The sequence below is a fragment of the Raphanus sativus genome, chromosome 6 (assembly GCF_000801105.2).
Source record: "Raphanus sativus cultivar WK10039 chromosome 6, ASM80110v3, whole genome shotgun sequence".
Lineage (NCBI taxonomy): Eukaryota > Viridiplantae > Streptophyta > Magnoliopsida > Brassicales > Brassicaceae > Raphanus > Raphanus sativus.
In genome coordinates this window covers 6781881-6792981 of record NC_079516.1, presented here as the reverse complement: position 1 = coordinate 6792981, position 11101 = coordinate 6781881, and the positions used below count along the sequence as shown (strand labels likewise).

At 30.5% G+C, this 11101-nt stretch overlaps 1 protein-coding gene across 2 annotated transcripts; it reads left to right on the top strand.

Annotated features, from left to right (window-relative positions):
• Nucleotides 1–1017: 1017 nt before the first annotated feature.
• Nucleotides 1018–5901, top strand: LOC108812826 (dynamin-like protein ARC5). 2 transcript variants are annotated; one of them, XM_018585194.2, is made up of 18 exons: nucleotides 1018–1496; nucleotides 1571–1735; nucleotides 2060–2182; nucleotides 2264–2485; nucleotides 2567–2700; nucleotides 2799–2891; nucleotides 3004–3067; nucleotides 3399–3447; nucleotides 3688–3770; nucleotides 3880–4037; nucleotides 4145–4205; nucleotides 4448–4510; nucleotides 4600–4700; nucleotides 4786–4843; nucleotides 4941–5004; nucleotides 5113–5273; nucleotides 5355–5519; nucleotides 5606–5901. In XM_018585194.2, exons 1-18 carry the CDS (start codon nucleotides 1035–1037, stop codon nucleotides 5696–5698), a joined length of 2319 nt encoding a protein of 772 aa, XP_018440696.1. In that variant the 5' UTR covers nucleotides 1018–1034; the 3' UTR covers nucleotides 5699–5901. The 2 variants fall into 2 exon arrangements, with proteins under 2 accessions (XP_018440696.1, XP_018440695.1); XM_018585193.2 differs by having other exon boundaries at nucleotides 1019–1496; nucleotides 4941–5273.
• Nucleotides 5902–11101: the final 5200 nt, after the last annotated feature.

Here is an 11101-nt window from a genome sequence, read left to right as displayed (position 1 = left end):
CACAAAATTAAGTGGAGTGGGTGCGGGTACAAAATTATTTGTTTGCGGATTGTGCGAGTCGTACTTTTTAACTAAAACAAAATTAAAAAACCGCGGGTTGGCAGATCAGCGGGACGAATTTGACCCGTAACCCAGCCTTAACCGTATGTATATACCGGATCAATTTTTAAATTGCTGTTATTTAATAAATATATTTTGATTAAAATTTATACACAAATATGATTATAAAAAATACAAATATAGTGAGGAAGAAAAAAATATCAAAAATTAAATTTAAAACAAAAAAATACCCGTTCTTTTAAGGCGGATCAAAATCTAGTATTCATTAAATAGTAAAAAGTAAAATATATTCACATTCATAACTAAATAAAATGAAAATTCAAAATAGATAGATAATAAATAAAAAATTATACAAAAATATATTATATCTGAGTTTAGTTAGTGATCTATTTTTTTATTTAATGATGGATATTTTTATTTTTCATATATTATTTTTGGTTTATAATTTTGTTAGATTTATTCAGTGACACTTACAACAATAGAAACTCAACTAATGTTCAACTAATGTTCTCATGTCATAACAATAAAATACGTTGTTTCATTTCATAAAATAAAGCAAATTAGCTATATAAATGGGGAAAAGAACCATTCACAGTCCCTATCTTGTACCTCATCCAGCAATCACAATTTTGTACTACACAGTTGATTTTAGTCACACAAAAAGTAATAAACAAACATTTTTTGATAATATTCACAAATATAATAAACAATTTTTATTTAAAGATTCTATTGGTAAAAACCAAAAAGAAAATGGGAACACAGCAGCAACAAATATATCCTTTTCTTTAAACTGAATTAAATGATCTGATTCCTTCTCACGCGCACATTTTTCTTGTCTAGCGGAGACAGATTCCAGCGTTTAATCGACGCGCTATAAATGCGCGTGTGGAAGTACGTAAATAACTGTATTTATTCTGAAATAAAAAATAATTTTGAAAAATTGAAAATAAGCCGTATCTGCTAAATTTCAATCAATGGCGGAAAGGAACGGCCGAGGAAAAGTAGAAAACACTCTCACGCACTCTTCTTCCTCTCCTCAATCTTCGAACAAAACGATGTCGTCGGATTCCTCAGCGCCAAAATCCGTTACGGTCGAGGAAATGTCGGCGGCGGCGGGGGAGGAGGAGGAATCGGCGATTGAGGAGCGGTACAGCCTCTACGAGGCGTACAACGAGCTACACGCTCTAGCGCAGGAGCTGGAGACTCCGTTCGAAGCTCCGGCGGTGCTCGTGGTCGGACAGCAGACCGACGGCAAGAGCGCGCTGGTGGAGGCTCTCATGGGGTTTCAGTTCAACCACGTCGGCGGCGGGACCAAGACTCGCCGCCCGATCACTCTTCACATGAAGTACGATCCTCAGTGTCAGTTCCCTCTCTGCCACCTCGGATCCGATGACGATCCTTCCGTCGCTCTCCCCAAATCTCTCTCGCAGATTCAGGTGAGATACGCTCACTTGTATGAAAGCTCTAATGTTATGACGAGTTCTTATATGATTTGGAATTGGATTTTTAGGCGTATATTGAAGCGGAGAATATGAGGCTAGAGCAGGAGCCGTCGCCGTTCTCTGCTAAGGAGATCATTGTGAAAGTTCAGTATAAGTATTGCCCTAACCTTACCATCATTGACACACCTGGACTTATTGCTCCTGCACCAGGACTCAAAAACCGAGCTCTTCAGGTTTTCTTTTTTTTTTAATTATTTTAATAAATGATTATCAGTTACACGAATTTGACTTCATCACATGGTCATACTTCTAGATAAAAAAATATAAAAAATAACGTATTCTCCAACACACTTTTGTGGTTATTTGAATGATGTTATCAACAAAACACTTGATAATTTGTTTCATATCTTACAATACATTATTATTGTTAGATGTGGTGGTGTCTTGTTTGTTCGTGTAGCTTCCAAGGACTTTTCACTTTTTTTTTAAATTATTTGGCTGATGTAATGTTTTGGTTTTGCTTGATTTGGGCGTGTTTACTTGTTTTTTTTTGCTAGGTTCAAGCACGGGCTGTGGAAGCTTTAGTCCGAGCAAAGATGCAGCATAAAGAGTTTATCATTCTCTGCCTTGAGGACAGTAGTGACTGGAGCATTGCAACTACTCGAAGGATAGTGATGCAAGTATGAGACTTGTTGACCTTAGCCCACATTGCGTCTAACCTTGTTTTTTGTCTTAAAGAGTTTTTTGTTTGCTTATGTTAGGTTGATCCTGAGCTCTCTAGGACAATTGTTGTTTCCACAAAGCTTGATACCAAAATCCCTCAGTTCTCATGTTCATCCGACGTGGAAGTCTTCCTCTCACCTCCTGCAAGCGCACTCGACAGCTCCTTACTGGGGGATTCTCCTTTTTTCACGTCTGTGCCTTCTGGAAGAGTCGGTTATGGACATGATTCAGTGTATAAGTCTAATGACGAATTCAAACAGGTCTGTGCTCTGTTGCCTGATTTCTTGATCTTTTCATTGTTTCTAAAAAACTGTGTGTGTGTGTGTGTGTTTTTATTGCAGGCTGTGTCACTTAGAGAAATTGAAGACATTGCATCTTTAGAGAAGAAGTTGGGCCGTGTGCTGACAAAGCAGGAGAAGAATAGGATTGGTGTCAGTAAACTAAGGTTGTTTCTTGAAGAACTACTCTGGAAAAGGTAGAGCTGCTTTTTGTTCTCTGTCACTTTCCAGCTTCTGTTTCCTCTATGGTTTACTTCTTCTCGTTATAGTCTCTGATGCCAGTTTCTATTTGCAGGTACAAAGAGAGTGTTCCACTGATCATTCCCCTCTTAGGAAAAGAGTACCGCAGTACAGTCAGAAAGCTGGATATCGTTAGCAAGGAACTTAGGTGGGAACTTTTTTCGTCTGAAAATTTCTTATTCATTTTAGTAAAGTAAGGTGTCCTCATCTGTTAAGAAATATAACTTATTGATGGTCGAATTTTTTTTTATCTTTTACAGCTCTTTAGATGAAGCCAAGCTCAAAGAAAGAGGCAGGACTTTCCATGACCTCTTCTTAACCAAGGTCTTTGTAGTTTGTAGAGCGTATTTGGATTTTTAAGATTTCTTTTTATGCTTTAACGTCATGTGACTCAAGGAATAATATGCTTTTGTGTAGTTGCAAGAACGTTCATTTGGTAGTCTACTGCATTTCTTGTTAATTGACTATTGACACTAAAAAGATTTCACGACAGTATATGATATCTAGGACTTAGTACTAGTTTAGAATGACTGGATGGGAAGTTTTTCGTGTTGAAATATCTATGGCACGTTCTACGATTAACATAGAAGTTCCTTTGTTAATATTGATCCTTGTTGGGTTTTCTCACCTGTTTTCTTTTTATTTTCTTGACCAGTTATCTCTGTTACTGAAAGGAACAGTTGTGGCCCCTCCAGATAAATTTGGTAATGTTACTGTCTGTTCTCTACTACCCAACTGTCTTTAGTAATTATATTTCTTGTTTCTTGTTGATTTGGATTCTGCAATATCAGTTTCGTTAAATGCATATTTGATCACCAGACTGCGATGATTGCACATAATATGATGTATGCTAATCAATCAGTAATTTGGTCATTAGTATGACGATGTTCTCTTTATGTTGGGTTCTTTGATAATTTATAATTCATCATGATGTTTTATTTCAGGTGAAACATTGCAAGACGAAAGGACGCAAGGAGGATCTTTTGTTGGTACTGATGGTCTCCAGTTCCCACATAAGCTAATACCAGTAAGCATTTATGATATATATAAAGGAGAACGAAGTAAAGAGATCATCTATTGAACCTTCAAGAACTATGAGGGAGGTTAACCAAATTGTTATTTTTCTTCAATTACAGAATGCAGGGATGCGTCTATATGGGGGTGCACAATATCATCGTGCCATGGCTGAGTTCCGTTTTCTAGTTGGTGCTATCAAATGTCCCCCAATAACACGGGAGGAAATTGTAAACGCATGTGGAGTTGAGGATATTCATGATGGAACAAACTATTCGAGGTTTCATACCATCGACTGAAATGCAACACAATTTTCAGTATCTAATCTGACCTGCAATGTTTGTCATGGGGCCTCTTATTCTCTTTTCCCTTACTTGATTTTTGTAGGACAGCGTGTGTTATAGCAGTTGCAAAGGCTCGTGACACGTTTGAACCTTTCCTTCATCAGGTGACAAAGCTATATCTACTATTTTCTTCGTCTTTTGTGGATAATGAAAACAAATATTACTAATTAGTTTAGTTATACTAGAATTATATCTGTGCTTAAGAGTTATTGTCTCATGTTCTGGTTTCAGAAACTATGCTTGGTGATACTTTTGTCTGAAACTCTGTTATTCACACGTTCATCATTCCGTACAGAAAAGTGTTCTTTTCAATTTTCATTTTTTGTTTGTTTTTGTGTTGGTTTAGTTAGGAGCCAGGCTGCTACACATTCTTAAGAGATTGCTTCCAATTTCTGTGTATCTTCTTCAGGTAGGCACTGTTTTCTTTGGTTTGATGGTCCTATGTATTTTTCCTTCCCAGCAAAATTTTTAATGTATGTTTTGCTAAATTTTGAATAGAAAGAAGGTGAATACTTAAGTGGGCATGAGGTGTTTCTCAAGCGGGTTGCTTCAGCTTTCAACACCTTTGTGGAGTCCACAGAAAAATCATGTCGTGACAAGTAATTCAATTTTCCAATGCCTTCAACTTGAGTTGTAGTGAGTTTTAGTGGTCAATCTCCTTTGTTTTTTTTATATTGATTGCAGATGTATGGAGGATCTAGCCAGCACAACTCGTTATGTTACATGGTCTCTTCACAACAAGGTCACTACTACAGCTTTATAGCCATGTTTACGCTCATATCTAGTTAAGGATGAAATAACTCATCTAAATTTGGCCTTCTCTTCTCAATGTTATGTAGAACCGAGCTGGTCTACGTCAATTCTTGGACTCGTTTGGCGGAACAGAGCAAGTTGCTACATCAGGTAATCCATTGGGTTTTAGTCTTCCCCAAGATGCACCAAGCGGCGCAACAGACACAAAATCAAAATCAGATGTAAAGCTAAGCCAACTCGCCTCAAACATCGATTCAGGTTCCGGCATTCAGACAACAGAAACGCGGTTGGCTGATCTTCTAGACAGCACGCTATGGAACCGCAAGCTAGCTCCTTCATCTGAGAGAATTGTCTACGCATTGGTCCAACAGATATTCCAGGGCATACGAGAATACTTTCTCGCCTCTGCTGAGTTAAAGGTTTGCTCCAAACTTAGGTTTTACCCAGATTCTTACTTATTTAGATTTGGCTTTCCTTCTGAAAGAACTTTTGTTCTCCAGTTCAACTGTTTTCTTCTGATGCCTATTGTGGATAAATTACCTGCTCTTCTCCGGGAAGAGTTGGAGAATGCATTTGAAGACGACCTCGATAGTATTTTCGACATTACAAACCTCAGGCAATCACTTGATCAGAAGAAACGGAGCACTGAGATCGAACTGAGAAGGGTAAAAGCCAAACTTGAACTCTCTCAATCTTTATGTTCATCATGCTTGACTTTATGGTAATTTGATTTTGTTTTCACGTTGGACAGATAAAGAGGATCAAAGAGAAATTCAGAGTGATGAATGAGAAGCTGAACTCTCACGAGTTTGCTCAGAGTCTAAGCCCGCCTTCGTTGCAGTAGTGACTCAAAAGTCATCATGAATCTCACTGTTCAAGAGTGTGTTTTCATTAGGGAACATCTTACGCCTTTGTATGGATGTCCCAAAGAAAAAAACAGAAGTGTCTTTACAATTTGAAGAAATAACAATTAGTAGTTGAGAAATACTATGTAATCAAAATTCAAAACTAGAAGTTGAGGAAAAAAAAAATACACTTACAGAAACATATACATATATGTTCTTACGAAAGATAGATGGATGGTGCAGCTAGGGATTCTCCTGAAAAATTGTGGAGGGTGTCTCAAAACCAGATGTGGAGATGCATGATCTTTTCATTATATGCATAATACAGGATGATGACTCTTAATAAATATATATATATATATATATGTATAATATATATTGAGATATGTAATGATTTATGTTAACTTTGTATAAACAGATTTCTCCTCTGGGGAAAATGAATATTGTGTACCAGAACATTGAACTCTTGTATGATTTATGTATAAAATGAAAACTAACTTAGAAGATTTTGAGGTTCTTGGACAGGAACTCGATTTACAAGAAGCAACCCTTCTTTAATTAGTTTATAGAGTTTAAACCGCACGAATATTTTTTTCATTTTATAAATTTTGATATTATCATAATTTTTTTGAATATATGATTTATATTTTAGTGTTGGGTATTGTATAACTATTAAAATTTTATTGTTTAGGTTTTCTATTATTATTACTATATAGTGATTTGTTTTATGTATTTTACCTTTCTATTAATTGTTATTACAATTTTGAGTTTGGTACTTTTAATATATACTTTGAAATAATCAAATTAAAAATCTTCTTCAACATATGATTTTTGAAAATTATATAGCTGTAAAAATAAAAATTCAACATATGTTATGAACTTTATTTTTGTATAAAAATATTACATAGTTAACAAATATTAACCCGTTTAATGATAAATGATAATTTATTTAAATGAAAGAATTTTAAAATTTTTAAATAGGTTAATTTTCCAATTTAAATAATAATCTTGCCAATACTTATATTTTAATATAATACAGACTATAATTATAAATTTAGTAAAATAGCATATAACTTTTTTGTTTTATAATAAAATTTAATTAATATTATATTATTAATTATGAAATTAATTAATATATTATATAATAAAAAGTATTTAAAACTTTGAACAAGTTTTTGTTAGATTTTTTTTCAATAGATTTTGTTATGATTAAAAATAAAATTCAAATTTATAGTTAAAATTTGTTTATTATTAATATTATTATTGATTACTATGTCATATTATGTAATTGATGAAATAGACCTATTATGAATTTTTTATGGTAGATGAAAATGGTACTTCTCTTTTAATAGAGAAGATGATGTCTAAAGTAGTAGTGTATTTCTGGTTTAATATTTTAGATAGATGTTTGTGGCATTTGATTCTAATTATTAGGGAAAACTTAGAGTTAAATACTAAGTGTACTAGGATAAGATCTGCGTCTTGCGCAGGATGAAGTTGTTATTTTATTATGGTTTGAAGAATGAAATAATAGTTCGATTTTATTTGGATTAGGGGTGTTCAATCCGAATATCGGGTTAGTTTCAGTTCGGTTCGGTTTTTTCGGTATTTCGGTTTGTAAAATATAACTAATATTCTAAATCCATATTTACTTCGGTTCGATTTGGTTTATATACCGTCAGTTTGCATTTTATTCGGTTTTATACCAAAAAACAAAATTATTTAGTTTGAGATCATATTATATATTATACGAATTTTAGAGTCATGTTGTCAAAAAGTCATTTATTACAAAATATTATATATTTAAATAAAAGAATAAAAACAAAAAGTGCTTCTATCATCTAATAAAATAATTAAATCTAAAATTAATATCAAAGCTCTAAATTTAAAAATAAAAATAAAAACCAAAACAGAAGCATGAAAGAAAAGTTTTATTATTCTTCCATATTTAGTATTCATCAAATTAATATGTCTTCAATTGAACACAATTCTGTTTGTTTAAAGATAAAAAAAAAGTTGTAAAGAATTTCAACTAATTGTTTTCCATCAAATTTTTATATTTTTTACTTCAATTTAGTTACTGTTAAAATAAAGCAAAAAGATCAAAAAAGAAAAACTAAGAAAATAAGAAGCCTCAGTTGTAGTAAATTATTACTTAATTATAGTTCAAGTGATTCAAGTGATTTAATATATAGGGGATATGTTGGACTGAGTATTTGTAATTGTAATTGTGGATCGAAATCTATTTTGAATTTATGATAAGTTTGATCGATTTGGTCTTAAATTTTTTACACTCTATTTATATCTATAAAAACTGTAATGTGGTCAATAAGTTATTTTTATTCCAAAAACAGGTTCTACAATTTTTTTTAATATTTAACTTTCACATCATTGAGAACCATTTTAATGATTTTAGAACCACCACCTTATTATTTCTAAAATCGAATTACTTTGACTTTAGTCTTCCACATAATTTTGAAAGGTTTCAACTGGATGACTAAATTGATGCAGCCAATCTTGTTGTTTTAAATCGTTATATATATATATATATTTAATTCGAGTATTTATTAAATAAAAATTCATATTAATATAATTTTATGATCATTTGTATCTTATTATAACAAAACTAATTAAGCTATTGATCACAAAATTTTCAAAGTGGGATATTCAAATTTTTAAAAATTTATAGACGTGTTGAAAAATTCAAAATATAACATATAAGAAAAAATCTAAATGTTTTAATTATATAGTTAATGTGATTATTTAATATCTTTTAATAATATAAAATTATACAAAAAGAACTAATATACAAAAATTGTTATCAAATATTTATTATTCATAATCATTAATTTTCATATATACGTTAATCATATTAGGTAACTTCGTAGCTTTTATTTAAGAAAAGTTATTTAATTTGAATATTTATTTAATAAAAATTCATATTAATACAATTTTATGGTCATTTATATCTTATTATAACCAAACAAATTAAGTTATTGATCATAAAATTTTCAAAGTTGGATTTTCAAATTTCTAATGATTTATAGACGTTTTCAAAAATTCAAAATATAACACATAAGAGAAAATCTAAATGTTTTTATTATATAGTTAATGTGATTGTTTAATATCTTTAATAATATAAAATAAATAAATAAAGAACTAAGATACAATTTTTATCAAATATTTATTATTCATAATAATTAATTTTCATATATAATTTAATCATATTAGGTAATTTCGTAACTTTTATTTAAAGAAAGTGCGAGATTGTTTTCTTGTACATTATTTATCAATTCGATAGTTAGTTTAATAAAAAGTGTAATATAAGTTAAGATGGATCAACATATTTTTCTAAGAATAGTATATTTTATATAGTTATTTATTAAATGAGACTTCATAATCATATGGTTCTATGATCAGCGCTTATATAATAAGTTTATAATTTATAAATATTCTTGAAAATTCATTGAAATTTTTAATATTAAAATATTTATGTAATCTTATATGGTATATATTTTAATCTATATATATTTGTTTTTGTTATTAAATGATACTTTTTACTCATATGATTTTAAAATCATGTGTATCTTTTTATAATAAAAATGTTTAACCTTTGATCATTAATTTTAACATAATAATTTTAATAGTTTTAGTCATTTATTGTCATTTTTTTAAATTCAAAACATAACATATTCGAAAAATCTAAATTTTAATTTTGTAGCTAATTTAATTGTTTAATTTATTTTAATAATATAAAATTAGACAAAAAATGATGGAGGAGATAATTTTTTTATCAAATCTTTATTATTAGAATCATTAATTGTCATATATATATATATATATATATATATATATATATATATATATATATATATATATATATATATATATATATATATATATTAGTCATTTATGGTAATTCCATAGGTTTTATTTAAGGAAATAAAAGAAATAAATTAAATTGGATCATTCACTTTTTCAATTTCAATCTAAACATGACACATACGATAAATTAATATCATAATTGAGTGATACGTGGACATTGAGTTTTTTTTTTAAATACTACAAAATTGAGGTAATTATTTTCAAAATGTTTCTCCTTTATAGGGGATTTCTATTTTAATAGTTTAGATAGATACAATCTATAAGCTACCAAACTTCAGTAATCCGTACCATTAAAAATTACCATAATTCTATTTTGAAGGAGACTCTATTACTAATCCAGTAATCCGAACCATTATAAATAGGTCAACCAATACACAAATTTACAGAATTATTGACGAAATATTTTCATGCAGGAGTTCTAAGTTGCAACGATCAGGGGGTTTTAATTCTTTTTTTTTGTGACTAGATGTTAAATGTTAGGGAAATGTTCTCAAATAACTATTTTAAGTTTTTATCTAAAAGAGCTTCAAAATGTAAAATGACTAAAAAAATGTTTTATTAACCCTTCTAAATTTTGCTTTATAGATATAAATAATAATAATAAAATATTTTTTTGTTTAAAATTATATGTTGTTAAACTCAACCTTTTATAATTTTCGACATTTTTTTTCTCAAAATATTTTTCTAAATCTGAAAATTATTTTTGAAACTATTTAAAAAATTTTGTTTTGAAATTTTAATACTTTAAAATTTCAGACACCACCTCTAAAAACCTCTCTCTCTTAACTCTAAACACTAAATTTAGATTAATTAACCATAGGTGTATAACTATATATTTACTCTTTAATGAAACTTATTTTGATCATTTTATTTCTTATAATGCTCTTTTAGGGAAAGTAAATAAAAGAAACAATCCTAGAATATTTTTCTAAATTTTATACCAATTTTAGTTTCTAACAGAAATTACAGAAATTATAAATATAAACTATAACATCAATCAAATACTGAAATACTAAAGGAAAAAACACAGTTTCCTAAAGTTCAGTAGAACACTAGAACTTAGAAATGAGCATACTAATCAAGTCAGATCGTAGTTCGGTTAGTTTCTCCTAGTGAAGGGTCGGGTATTCTGTTGTGCGTGTACGTGCCATCATACCACCTTGGGGCTTTATTTCGGATCGGACCTTGCCCTAGGGGCTTGTTTCGATGTCTTTGAAACTTGTGAGGTAGCAGGTTCTTGAGATTTTCTGACTTTCTTGGATGGTTTTGATTCCTTTAGGGGTTAGGAATTTTAGGCATTGGTGGTAGGTTGATGACACTGCTTTCATTTTGTACAGCCAAGATTTTCCGAGGATGGCGTTGAATGGAGCTGGCGATCTATCACGATGAATTCGACGATTTTTCTTACGTCTTCGGCGGTAACCGCGAGTTCAATCGACATTAGGGAGTAAGTTGTTTCTCCGGCGAATCCAATAAGTGGGGTTCATTCTTCCTTGAGGAAGGCGTCATAGAAGAGG

What these genes read in the sequence shown, in the direction of transcription:
- LOC108812826 (XM_018585193.2), top strand. Translation starts at nt 1,035, where the DNA reads ATGGCGGAAAGGAACGGCCGAGGAAAAGTAGAAAACACTCTCACGCAC. An exon ending in CTCGAAGGATAGTGATGCAA is followed by an intron (nt 2,183 to 2,263) that starts GTATGAGACTTG and finishes TGCTTATGTTAG; the next exon opens with GTTGATCCTGAGCTCTCTAG. An exon ending in TCCCACATAAGCTAATACCA is followed by an intron (nt 3,771 to 3,879) that starts GTAAGCATTTAT and finishes CTTCAATTACAG; the next exon opens with AATGCAGGGATGCGTCTATA.